The sequence below is a fragment of the Bos javanicus genome, chromosome X (genome assembly GCF_032452875.1).
Source record: "Bos javanicus breed banteng chromosome X, ARS-OSU_banteng_1.0, whole genome shotgun sequence".
Lineage (NCBI taxonomy): Eukaryota > Metazoa > Chordata > Mammalia > Artiodactyla > Bovidae > Bos > Bos javanicus.
The window spans coordinates 60,951,279-60,965,000 of record NC_083897.1 but is presented as its reverse complement, the minus strand read 5'-3'; the positions used below and the strand labels follow the sequence as shown (position 1 = coordinate 60,965,000).

The window sequence follows — 13,722 nt, the reverse complement described above, 5'->3', positions numbered from 1 at the left end:
GAGGTAGCCAAAGTACCGGAGTTTCAGCTTTAGCATCATTCCTTCCAAAGAAATCCCAGGGCTGATCTCCTTCAGAATGGACTGGTTGGATCTCCTTGCAGTCCAAGGGACTCTCAAGAGTCTTCTCCAACACCACAGTTCAAAAGCATCAATTCTTCGGCGCTCAGCTTTCTTCATAGTCCAACTCTCACATCCATACATGACCACTGGAAAAACCATAGCCTTGACTAAACGGACCTTTGTTGGCAAAGTAACGTCTCTGCTTTTGAATATGCTATCTAGGTTGGTCATAACTTTTCTTCCAAGGAGTAAGCGTCTTTTAATTTCATGGCTGCAGTCACCATCTGCAGTGATTTTGGAGCCCCCAAAAATAAAGTCTGACACTGTTTCCACTGTTTACCCATCTATTTCCCATGAAGTGATGGGACCAGATGCCATGATCTTAGTTTTCTGAATGTTGAGCTTTAAGCCAACTTTTTCACTCTCCACTTTCACTTTCATCAAGAGGCTTTTTAGTTCCTCTTCACTTTCTGCCATAAGGGTGGTATCATCTGCATATCTGAGGTTATTGATATTTCTCCTGGCAATCTTGATTCCAGCTTGTGCTTCTTCCAGCCCAGCATTTCTCATGATGTACTCTGCATATAAGTTAAATAAGTAGGGTGACAGTATACAGCCTTGATGTATATTAGTTGGTACCTAGTAATCCCATACTCCTAATTTATCCCTTTCTGCCTCTCCCATTTCTCTTTGATAACTATAAGTTCATTTTCTATTTCTGTGAGTCTGTTTCTGTTTTAATATAAATTCATTTATATTATTTTTTTAGATTTCACATATAAGTGATAGCATACAGTGTTTGCTTTTCTCTTCCTGACTTACTTCACTTAGTATAATTTCTAGGCCCACCTATGTTGCTGCAAATGGCTATATTTCTTTCTTTTATTATAGATTAGTAGTATTCCATTGCATATTGCATTGGCCAAAAAGTTCTTTAGGTTAGTGAATACTTTGTTCAATGAAGTTCTTAGTAAAAATGAAAAATGTGTCTTTTATTTTTACTTTAACCCAAATGAACTTTTTGGCTTACTCAGTACCACATCTTATTTATCTTATTTATGTTGATGGACATTTATGTTACCTGCATGTCTTGGCTATTGTAAATAGTGCTGCTATGAATATTGGAGTACAATGTTCTTTTTGAATTATAGTTTTCTCTGGATATATGCCCAGGAGTGGGATTGCTGGATCATATGACAACTCTATTTTTAGTTTTTAAGGAACCTCCATACTGTTCTCCATAGTGGGCGTACCAATTTACATTCCCACCAACAGTGTAGGAGGGTCCCAGAATGGTCTAACTCTCTAAGCTTCCTTGTCAGGAAACACACCACTCTCCTTATTTCTCTTCCCCCACTATCCCACAGCTCTGCTTGTATCTATTGTTAATCTGTACAATGATGATTAGTTTAATCTGGGCACTTGTTCAATAATAGGTAACTTTTGCTGGTCCTTGAAAATCAGACAGGACTTCAGTAGATGGAAAAGAGGAGAAGGAAGGGGACCATCTTAGTGGAGGGATTGAAAACAAGCAGACTCCAGAGGCTGGAACAAGCACACGCCACGTGTAATAAAACATGGGAGACGGTAAAATTACTAGGGTAGTTATAATAGGTGGTTCCTCATCTGAAAAGACTCCCTCCCTCGAGACAAGTTAATACCTTCTTTGTCTAAGACTGGTAGCTCTATCATGGCAGGAGCCTTGTCTTTCTTCACTAATCTCTGCCTAGTGCCTATCACAGTGCCTGGTATATAGTGAAGTTGCTCAGTCGTGTCCGACTCTTTTGCAACCCCATGGACTGTAGCCAACGAGGCTTCTTCATCCATGGGATTCTCCAGGCAAGAATACTGGAGTGGGTTACCATTTCCTTCTCCAGGGGATCTTCCCAACCCAAGGATTGAACCCGGGTCTTCTGCATTGGATGCAGACGCTTTAACCTCTGAGCCACCAGGGAAGCCCACATAGTAGGTGCTCAATAAATGCCCAACAAGTGAAGGGTTGGATGGTTGGTCATGTTAGTTGTTATTCCTGTCTGGCTGCTTTAATATTATCGAAGTCATTAGCCCCTGAATCAGGGGCTATTTTTAACTCCCTCTGTGTTGTACAGCCCCACCTGCTGTTTGTTTGGGAATTTGTGAAATTCTTTGCAATGATGCCAATACTTGGTGTGGTTTTTTTCCACCCTGTCCCAGAAGACTCCTTACCCCCAGCGAACAATAAAATGACCAGCAAGTCATGTGAATACAACGGGACCACTTACCAACACGGTGAGCTGTTCATGGCTGAAGGGCTCTTTCAGAACCGGCAGCCCAACCAGTGCACCCAGTGCAGCTGCTCGGTAAGACCCTGTATTTCAATGTCCTCTACCCACATAAGAGCTCTTCCATACACGTACCTTTAGTTTGAGCCTACACTGTAGGGTACTTGATTGAAAGAGGATGAAGCACATCTAAATCGTAAGCCTCCCTGATCTTCATCAACCCTGATAATCTCTGTTGAAAAGGTTGGACCCAGCCATATCCTTGTCTTAAAACTTTAGGACAAAGATGAGCTGATGATCTTGATCTGTACTTCTCTTCACAATCATTATACCACAAGTGCTTTCATCTGAAGAACTCAGTTATTTGATGCCTTGGAAATGCTATGGGTGGAAAAACCACTGGCACCATCTAGCAGTATCAGTCCAATTCACAAGAAAATGTGGTGTCTCTTGGTTCCCATCTCTGACATATTCTGTTAACGAGATAGTTCTTTGCCCTGCAAAGAAAAACATCTCGAAAAATGCTTGATCATAATGATTCCTGTGACATTACTTGTCAAAAGAATTGTATACTTCATGAATAAGGTATACTGATTACATCACCATCTAATTGTGCGGCCCAGAGAATGTAATAGATAGAACCCGATACTTTGTTCTATCTTAGACCAGGGTGCCTGATGAGGATTACCATCTCTTCTGTGACTCAGTCTCTGGCATGGAGAAATAATAAGTGGAAAAAAAAAAATAAACGCATCATAAAATTTAAGAAGTGCCTAGGACTGACTGCAGAAGAGCAGGGGGAAAGGATGTATTATGTTTGAACCCCTACTCATCCCAGGTACTGAGCTAAAGCCTTTACATGAACTTCAGCTCCTTCTGACCTTAATTTCGTTTCTCCCCAGCAGGAGGGCAATGTGTACTGTGGTCTCAAGACTTGCCCCAAGTTAACCTGTGCTTTCCCAGTCTCTGTTCCAGATTCCTGCTGCCGGGTGTGCAGAGGTAGGTATCCTGTATTCCAAGACCCCAGGTGCTACCATCTTGAGTAGCAGGATTTAGAAGAGGGAAATACCTGTCCAGTGTTTTAGCAAAAGGGAATTTTCTATGCTAGCCTTAAATTTTAAGGGTGCTTTCAATCACAAAAGGAAAAAAAATAAAAGCATTGTTTTTAAAGGTCACTGCCCTAAAGAAACCGCACTGCAGCACAGCAGGGGGAGAGGGGTGAGATTCATCTAGCTTGGCCCCTCCATTATTGTATTGTAAAACATAGGGCTTTTCCATACACAGCCTTAACAGGAAGACTTGGCCTCCCAAAGCACTGATGTGAACATTTTGAAGATTATGCTGGGCAAAGGTAGGGGTATTTTTCAAATCCCACAGTAAAATGCTGACAAACTCAATAACAGCAAAATGGAAGGCATCATCTTCTCAAATTATATTCAAAATGGAATTGTCATCTTCTCAAAGCCAGTTTTTTTCTTCTTTGAGTTTCATTTCTTTGATGACGGCACTCTTTTTATTCTTTAGGTTTCCAAGATCAAACAGCATTACCTTTAATTTCTCCTTTATTACCTCTTCTCAGATTACCAAATCTATCAGCAGTCCTTTATATCCCCCCTTTTCCCACTTTCCCTCCTAATTTTGTCTTCTTCCCTTCCATCCAGTTAACATGCTCATTGAACATCTACTATATGCTTGGCACTGTGCTAGAAGCTGGATACATAATGGTAAACATAGTAGTCACACAGGGCGCTGCTAGACTGTATGGCATCTTCATGTGAATTACAGAAAGGATTACCTTACTTAAGATACTTGACTTGCCATTTGCTGGAAAATCCTTGTGAATGTACCTCCTTAGCTGAGGCACCCTTATGCAGGACACAACCTATATAACCATATGTGGCATACATAGCAGCCAGGGTATGTTCTTTGCCCTTGTGGAACCCACAGTTTACCAGAGAAGACAATAAACAAACAAGCAAAAACATATCTAAATATAAACGATGTATGTACTGTAAAGTAAATAAACAAGGGATTGAGATAGAAAAAGAGGTGAAGGCATTTAGTTGAGTTGTTGGAAAGGCTTCTCTGAGATGACATTTAAGCTCAGACTTGAAAGATGAAAAGGAGTAATCCTTGCAAAGGTCCTGGGGGAAGAGTATACCAAGCAGAAAGAAAAAAAAAAAGTTCAAAGGACCAGGCAAGGAAGAGCTTAGAGCATTCAAGGAGCTTTGGACCAGTGTGGTAGGAATATAGTGATTGTGGTCGTAACTGACATTTGGTGAGACTGAAGAGGTGAACAGGAGTCAGATGATGCAGGACCTTCAAGGCCATGGTAACAAGTTTGGATTTCCATTGTGAAGTGCATTGGGAAGCCAGCAGAAAGTTGTGCAGGAGATGTGATGTGATCCAGTTGATGTCTTCCAAGATCTCACTGGTTATTGTGTCCACACTAGATTGGAGGGAGGAAAGACGACAAGTAGAGAGACCAAGAGGATGGATGTAGCAGTCAGTCTCTCTGGTATGAGAGGCCAAGATTCAGGGCGGGGCACACAGTATAGAGTAGTGGTTCAGACTGAGGTCTTCTGGAGCCAGGCTGCCTTGATTCTAATCCCAGTCCTGCTACTTTCAAGCTGGGTGATCATGAGCCATGTATGTACTCACCTTTCTAGCAGTCTTTACATTAAGGATTATGTTAGCACCAACCTCCAAACTGTTGTTAAGTTTAAATGAGATAATACAGGAAAAGGACCTAGGACACTGTCTTCCATAAAGTGAGGATTCAATAACAAATACTGAACAAATTTGAAATACAGCAAGTGCTGAATCCTCAGATTTAACTAACCATGGTCTGAACATATTGGAGAAAAAATAAATCCAGAAAGTTCCAAAAAGCAAAACTTGAATTTGCTGTGGGCTGCCAACCATTTACATGGCATTTACATTGTATTCCCAACTTCTAATACTTAGGTATTATGAGTAATCTAGAGATGATTTAAAGTGTATGGGAGTATGTATATAGGCTATATGCAAATACTATGCCACTTTATATAAGGGACTTGAGCATCCTTGCATTTTGGTATCTGCAAGGGTCCTTTGGAACCAATGCCCTGAAGATACCAAGGGATGACTGTATATTTAGAACACTGGTTCTTGGCTATGGGTACATATTGGAATTACCTTGGTAAGGGGAAAGGGGAATGAAGGAGGTGATTCCAATGTGCAGCCAAGGTTGAGAGCCACTGAAATAGAGGGAAAATATGATGGGATTTGCTAGTAGCAAATGGGTGGTTGACTCCCATACATTGAAAGTGAAAGTCACTCAGTCCTGTCTGACTCTTTGCAACCCCATGGACTATACAGTCCATGGAATTCTCCAGCCCAGAATACTGGATTGAGTAACCTTTCCCTTCTCCATAGGATCTTCCCAAACCAGGAATCAAACCCAGGTCTCCTGTATTGCAGGTGGATTCTTTACCAGCTGAGCCACCAGGGTAGCCCAAGAATACTGGAGTGGGTAGCCTATCCCTTCTCCAGTGGGTCTTCCCGACCCAGGAACTGAACCGGGGTCTCCTGCATTGCAGGAGGATTCTTTACCAGCTGAGCTATCAGTAAACCTTCCCATACATTACTGCCAGCTTAATCTTCCAAAGAGATAGCCTTAACTGTGCTACACCCCTACTCAGAAGTCTTTATGCTGACACACATTGTACTTACTCAATGCCAGTCGCAGTTCTATGCATTTTACAGATATGAACTCATTTAATTTCATGACAACCCCGTTGGGGGTGGGGGAGGTTATGATTATTAACCTCATTTTACAGATGATGAAACTGAGGCAGAAAGAGATTAAGATCCTTGTTCAAGGTTATGTAGCTAGTGAGTCCGGAAAAGGCAATGGCACCCCACTCCAGTACTCTTGCCTGGAAAATCCCATGGACGGAGGAGCCTGGTAGGCTGCAGTCCATGGGGTCGCTAGAGTCGGACACAACTGAGCGGCTTCACTTTCACTTTCCACTTTCATGCATTGGAGAAGGAAATGGCAGCCCACTCCAGTGTTCTTGCCTGGAGAATCCCAGGGATGGGGAAGCCTGGTGAGCTGCCATCTATGGGGTCACACAGAGTCGGACATGACTGAAGCGACTTAGCAGCAGCAGCAGCAGCTAGTGAGTCAAAGAGCTGAGATCTGAACCATGGAAGTCTGGCTCCGGACTCTAGGCTCCTAACCACCCCACTCTGCCACTGAAAGGAATGGCTCCCTGGTGCTTGCAGAATGTGTCCACCCCTGACTCTGACAGTGAAGGTCTTCTGAGTTACCTTTATAGGTCCACATGCTTGCATTCTTGCACCTTGGGTTCTTCCCATATTGTTCTTGTGTGGTCTCACTTTTGTACCTTTGCTCTCTCCTCAGCCCCTCAATATCTTTCAAACTTCAGTGTGCTTAGAATTACTGGAGAAATGATTGAATTTCACCTCCCTGGACCACAACCACAGAGATTCTGTTTTGGTGGCCTTGGGGAGGGGCCCTGGGATGTGCTTTTAAACTGGCCTCATCATCCATTCTGATGCAGGTGGTCCATAGACTTTCGCTTTGAGAAACCATCCCTACAACAATGTAGATGACTGGGGGTGGCCTGAAATGGTGGTTTTACATCTGAATTTGGTGCACTTAAATTGAGCATCTTAAAAGTTTGAAACCTTAGTAAACCAATAGAAGAGTGACCAATGTCAGTCTCTGATTGGTCAGAGCATCTAATCCCATTCATATGGTAAGCCAGTTTGGGGTGAATGAGAAGCAACCATTTCACAATAAGGCTGGGAAGAAAAAGTGACAAAATGGCGTCCTTAGTTATATCTATACAACATGTACAGTAAGACTTGAAAGGAGAGGATATTGCCTGTCTCTAGAATATCCTTTCCCTCGGATTTCACTTGTGAAAATCCTGCCTACTCCTGAAGCCCTAACTCAAATGCAGCCTCCTCAGATGCTAACATAGGTAGTCCTCAGGTCACATTTGTCTTTTTTGTTTATTTTGTTTTGTTTAATTTTTTATTTTATATTGGGGTAGAGTTGATTAACAGTGTTGTGTTAGTTTCAGGTATACAGCAAAGACATTAAGTTATACATCTATCTATTCTTTTTCAAATTATTTTCCCGTTCAGGTCATTATGGAGTGTTGAGCAGAGTTCCCTGTGCTATGCAGTAGTCCTTTCGGTTATCCATTTTAAATATAGCAGTGTGTACATGTCAGTCGAAAACTTCTAATCTATTCATTCCCCCATCCTCCCCCCTCCACCTCAGTAACCATAAGTTTGTTCTCTGAGTTTGTTTCTGTTTTGTAAATAGTCCATTTGTATCATTTTTTTAGATTATGCATATAAGTGACATCATATGTGTCTTTCTCTGTCTGACTTACTTCACTCATAGATGATAATCTCTAGGTCCATGCATGTTGCTGGCAACAGCATTATTTCATTCTTTTTTATGACTAATATTCCATTGTATATATGTCCCACATCTTCTTTATCCATTCCTCAATTGATGGATATTTGGATTGCTTCCATGTCTTGGCTCTTATAAACAGTGCTGCTATGAACGTTGGGGTGCATATATCTTTTGGAAATAGAGTTTTTCTCTTTTCTGGATATATGCCCAGGAGTGGGATTGCTAGATCATATAACTCTATTTCTGTTTTTTTAAGGAACCTTCGTACTGTTCTCTCCAGTGGCTGTACCAATTTACATTCCCACCAACAGTGTAGGGGCATTCCCTTTTCTTGGCACGCTCTCCAACATTTATTAGACCTTTTTGATGATGGCCATTTTGACCCATGTGAGGTGATACTTCACTGTGGTTTTGATTTGGATAAATACTAGTGGGAGGGTCTTTCTCTCTTCTTTGCCTTCCCACCTTCATTCCAGTTTCTCCACCCCTAAATCCTGCTTCTCCTTCAGAGGCTGGCTCAAACGCTACCTCCTCCATGATTTTTTTTTAATCCTATAAATTAGGACTAAATTCCCTCCTCTCTAAGACTTTTCAGGACCTCACCTGTGCTTTTCCAGTGGCATTTATAACCTTAGCACCTTTTGTCTTTTATTATATGTGCCCATGTCTTATCATCCCTACCAATATGTGTTCCTCAAGGCAGTAACTATTTTGGGCTCATCTTTTTTCCCCCACTGTGCTAGGCACAGAGTAGGTATTGTTTGAATGAACACACACTAGCTTGGAAATATTGCCAGAAAGTTTATCATGGTTGGAATTAGATGCTACTAAAATAAGATATTGGTCTTCCCTGGTGACTCAGTGATAAAGAATCTTGTCTGTTGATGAAGGAGATGCAGGTTCAATCCCTGGGTTGGGAAGATTCCCTGGAAAAGGAAATGGCAACCCACTCCAGTATTCTTGCCTGGGAAATCCCCTAGACAGAGGAGCCTGGTGGGCTACAGTCCATGGGGTCACAAAGAGTCAGACATGACTTAGCAACTAAACAACAACAACAAAAATAAGATATTGTTTTTGTTTTTTCTTCCTCTGAATTACTGACTATGGTGATGGTACTGGCTTTACATTCATTCATGGTCAGTAGGAAATTAGGTGATCCCTCATATTGCTTTTTATTCCCTACCTTACTTTAGCACACTATAACTAATATTTCTTTTAGAAAGAAATGACCTTATTCTTAGTATCCATACAGGCTCATCTTTTTTACTATGCTTTTTGCACCAGCCTTTACAGGTCAGCATGAATTTAGTTGCAGCCTAATTTAATGTATGCTTCAATAAGGCACTGGATCTTTCCATACCTGTTTCTCACAGTGTGTGTACTGTCCCTCAGTACAACTATGAACTTTCAGCCAGGAAAGACTCTTTTGTTCCTTATCTCCTTTCCCATCTTTGTCCCAGCTTGAGTCCACTCCAAAGAGAAGAGAGTCCGTTTTTAAAAATTGAAGTATAGTTTATTTACAGTATTGTGTTAGTTTCAGATGTACAATAAAGTAATCCAGTTAATTATATATATATGTAATTTTCAGATTATTTTCCATCATAGGTTGTTATTAAAGATACTGAATATAGTTTCCTATGCTATGTAGTAAACTCTTGTTTCTTATCTACTCTATGTATACTAGTTTGTATCTTTTAATCCCATACTCTTAATTTGTCCCTTCCCACCCCTTTCCCCTTTGGCAACTATAAGTTTGTTTTCTATGTTTTTGAGTCTGTTTCTGTTTTGTATATAGATTCATTTGTATTTTTAGGTTCCATGTATAAGTAATACCACAAAATATTTGTCTTTGTTGGACTTACTTTACTTAGTATGATAATCTCTAGGTCCATCCACATTGCTGCAAGTGGCAATATTTTATTCTTTCTTATGGCTGAGTAATATTCTATTGTATATGTATATATATGTATATATACATGTGTATATATGTATTTATATCACATATTCTTAAACCAATCATCTGTCAATGGGCACTTGGGTTGCTTCCATGTCTTAGCTATTATAAATAGTGCTGCTATGTACATTGGGGTGTATGCATCTTTTCCAATTAGAGTTTTTCTCTTTTCTGGATATATGCCTTGGAATGGAATTTCTGGATCATATGGCAGCTGTACTTTTAGATTTTTTAAGGAACCTCCCTACTGTTTTCCGTAGTGGCTGTACCAATTTGCATTTCCATCCATAGTATACAAGGGTTCCCTTTTCTGCACACCCAAGAGAGTCCATTTTTAGCAGAGGTGTACACGTGGTTACTAATATAACCAGCTAATTGCTATAATCCAGTTGTTAGGTTAAGGTGATTTTGTTTGGGGAAAATAATGTGAAATCTAAACTGAAGAACAATTGATAAAGGAAAGTGCAAAAAGATGTATTATTGCATCCAAGAGGCAATAGAGTGCAATGCAGATAGGCTCTGAAGCCAGAGGACATAGTTTTGACCTGGCAGAGCTACAGTCAACTAGTAATTTTATCTTGGGCAAGACACAACCATTCAGGACCTCGAATCTCTCAGCTGTGTAAATGCTAATTATAATATCTACAACCAACAGAAAGGTTGTAAAAATTAACTGAGATGACAGAAAGCTAAGAGAAAGTCCAGCAAAGAGTTATTGCTTAATAAGTGACGTGTGAGTGCATTATGACTATATTTATTACCCTGGGGTTAAGTAGAATTGCACCTTAGCTATCTCCAATAGTCTTGCCTTTTTATTTCCTTAATGTACATATACAGAAGTTTATTTCTAGTCCTTCTCATGGCAACAGATCCTGGGACTAACTATCTTCTCAATGGTTTTCTTGTCATGATTTAATTTTCTTTTCTTTTTGTTATGTCCTCAGAAGCAACAGATAAAAGCTAGTTGTTACTGATCGTGTACTGCCCCTTCACACACTTGACAATTCATGAAGTTCTCTCTTTGCCATCTCTTCTCCAGCCTAAATAAACCATTCTCTTTCATCTTCCCCTCTCAAGACTAAATCTTACACTTTCATAAAATTGATGCTTTTTTCTCTGTCTTTAATGTCTTTACATCTTTCAGTTGTATATAATGTGATTGAATCTCCTTTGAAGTCAATTTTTGAAGCACCTAGTTATTTTTTTTTTCTGTTGAAATGATGTTTTTACAAAGGTATACCTTGTGTAAGCATATTACTCATTCAGCAGGGAACCCAGACACATTTCTCTTCTATGTTGGCCGCCCTAATTGCAGGCAAAATACTGCAGAAGAAATAACCTTTTGAGCACTGAACTTACAAACCTTAATATAAAAGACCCCATTGAAATAGTCTCTGCACTGTCACCAAACACTAATGTGTGCCTTTCTTCCTGGGTCAGACAGCAATCTTAGCCATGGATTGAATCTCAACCCCAGTCTCAATTGTTTAGACTTGTCTTTGAGGCTAGGACAGTCAGGAGAGTGTTGGCAGGGTGTGTCATTGCTGGCACTTCAGCAAACCTCATCTAGACTGGAAGCATAGTGCACACAGCCACTGGAACCTTAAGGGAAACTTTATCAGCAGGAAAAAAAAAATAACTCTTCAGAGATTGTACTATGGCCACATTCTGGGCAGGCAGGCCTTAAACCCAAACCCAGTCCCAGCTTCTTCCACCATTTATCATTTCTGCTTCCTGTCTTCTGCCTATCTTGCCAAAGCAAAGGGGAAGGCTATGTTCTTAGACGTTAAGCAAGGGAGACATATATGGGGTAAGCTATCGGCATTTTGAGAGCCAAGCCTGCATTTGGTAGATGGTGTACATACGTAGCACTTGTGTGCGTGCATGCTAAGTCGCTTCAGTCATGTCTGACTCTGTGTGACCCTATGGACTATAGCCCACCAGGCTTCTCTGTCCATGGGATTCTCCAGGCAAGAATACCAGAGTGGATTGCTGTGCCCTCCTCCAAGGGAATCTTCCAGACCCAGGGATCAAACCCACGTCTCATGTCTCCTGCACTGGCAGGCGGGCTCTTTACCACTAGCACTGCTTGGGAAGCCCATTTCTAGGTTTAGAGTAGCCCAAGTATAAATATCTACATTCTTTCATTCAACAAACATTTGTTTTGCAACCACTAAGTACCTGGCACTGTGTGAGTACTGGAGATACCATGGTGAACAAAACAGGCATGGAACCAGCCATCATAGAATTTAATGAGGAAGATAGACATGTATCAAATATTGAGACAAGTAAATATGAAATCATAATCATGCCACATGCTATGAAGGAAAGGTGTTATAAAAGCCAATAACTGACCGAGGCTCAAGACCATCTCTCTGGCCTCAACTCACACCATATTCCTCTTCGCTCTCTGTACCCCCAGGATTTGGGAGAATTGACTCAAAAGTTCTGGGTATAAGTGGCAGCAGTCCTATCCTCCTAGAATCTGTGACTTCTGATCCCACTATGAAACCAGCCACCCTATTTACCCTATTTTATAGAAGTATCTATACTGTCCTTCTTGCATTGTACCTGCTGCATATACTCAAGTTCAGACTTCACATATTAAGGAACTACTTGATCGTGTTGTTCCATGTTTACCATTTCTTACCATATTATCTAATCTGAGTTCTGTAGCTTATCTTTAAAGGTCCTCTGTCAAACAGTCGGACTCTTCCTTAACTCACTACCCATCCTCATTTCTTCAACACCAACACACACACTTTGTCCTCTAGACTGGCACTTCTCTTTTTATAATATGCCATGTCCTCCCCACCTTCAGCCCTGTCATATGCCCTTCTTTTTTACATGCAATATTATATTTGTTTCTAAGTGTTCAAGATTCATATACATTATGCATTGATTACCAAAATAGTAACCATCTATCACCATGCAAAGTTATTACAATATTATTGACTATATTCCCTATGTGGTACATTATATCTCTGTGACTTATTCTGTAACTGAAAGTTTGTACCCCTTCATTCCCTTTGCCTATTTCACTCATATCCCACCAGGAAGCCCCTTGCCTAATGAGATTGATCTGAAAAATATTGCTAAGACTAATGTCAAACAGCATGCTGCCTATGTTTTCTTCTACAAGTTTTATGATATCAGGTCTTACATTTAAGTATTTAACACATTTTGAGTTTAATGCTGTGGGTACACTGGTGGGTAGGGCAGGCCCCAGGCACGCCTGGTTGTGGGACCTGGTGGCTCATGACTGCTATGGGTACACTGGTAGATTGGGCAGTCCCCAGTGGTAATAGGCTAGAGGGAGGATTCCAGAATGGTGCCTACCAGTGCCAGTGTCAGCACAGTAGAGTGAGTTTACAGAAATGGCTGCCACCAGCATCTGTGTTCCCAGTGGAGTCCCAGTTGCCTCCTGCCTCTCTGCTACTACTCAGAGTGAATGAGTTTTTGAACACACCTTCAGCCCTCCAGCTCTCCTGAATGTAAACCCCACTGGTTTTCAAAACCAGCTCTTTTGCTCTTCTTCCTGGTGCACAACTCCTGGGCTGAGGGGTCCAATGTGGAGCTTGGACCTCTTGCTCCTCGGGCAGGACATTCATGTTTATATCCCTCTCACCTTGCCAGAGTGTGGGTCCTGACTAGATGGCAGTCTCCACCCCCTTACCTGTCTCATCGTGGTTCCTTGTTTATATCTTCAGTTGTGGAAAATATCTTCTGCTAGTCTTCAGGTCACTCTCAGAGGTGGTTGCTCTGTAAGTAGGTGAAGTTTTGGTATGCCCATGGGAGGTGAGTTCAGGATCTTCCTCTGCTGCCATCTTGATCCTACCTCCTGTTATGTGCCTCTCTTAACTCTTAATCCCCACAAGCTTGGAAGTTTCCTACTCCTCTTTTATCAATTAGGATCCTGCCCATCTTTCAAGACCACAGCTGAAGTTGCAGCTCTTTTATTATTATTATTTTAATTTTTACAATGTTGTGTTAGTTTCTGCCAT

At 41.1% G+C, this 13,722-nt stretch overlaps 1 protein-coding gene across 14 annotated transcripts in view; it reads left to right on the top strand.

Moving 5' to 3' along the window:
* Positions 1–13,722, top strand: part of CHRDL1 (chordin like 1) — a 135,033-nt gene that overhangs the window by 83,403 nt on the left and 37,908 nt on the right. For 4 of the 14 annotated variants that reach the window (XM_061409474.1, XM_061409471.1, XM_061409467.1 and 1 more), the window contains 2 exons: positions 2,254–2,399; positions 3,224–3,320. The exons of 3 other annotated variants lie outside the window; for them this stretch is intronic. In XM_061409474.1, the coding sequence (XP_061265458.1) occupies positions 2,254–2,399; positions 3,224–3,320 (243 nt within the window). The remainder of the gene's footprint in view (positions 1–2,253; positions 2,400–3,223; positions 3,321–13,722) is intronic. 7 more of the 14 variants (XM_061409473.1, XM_061409470.1, XM_061409466.1 and 4 more) reach the window with 3 other exon arrangements.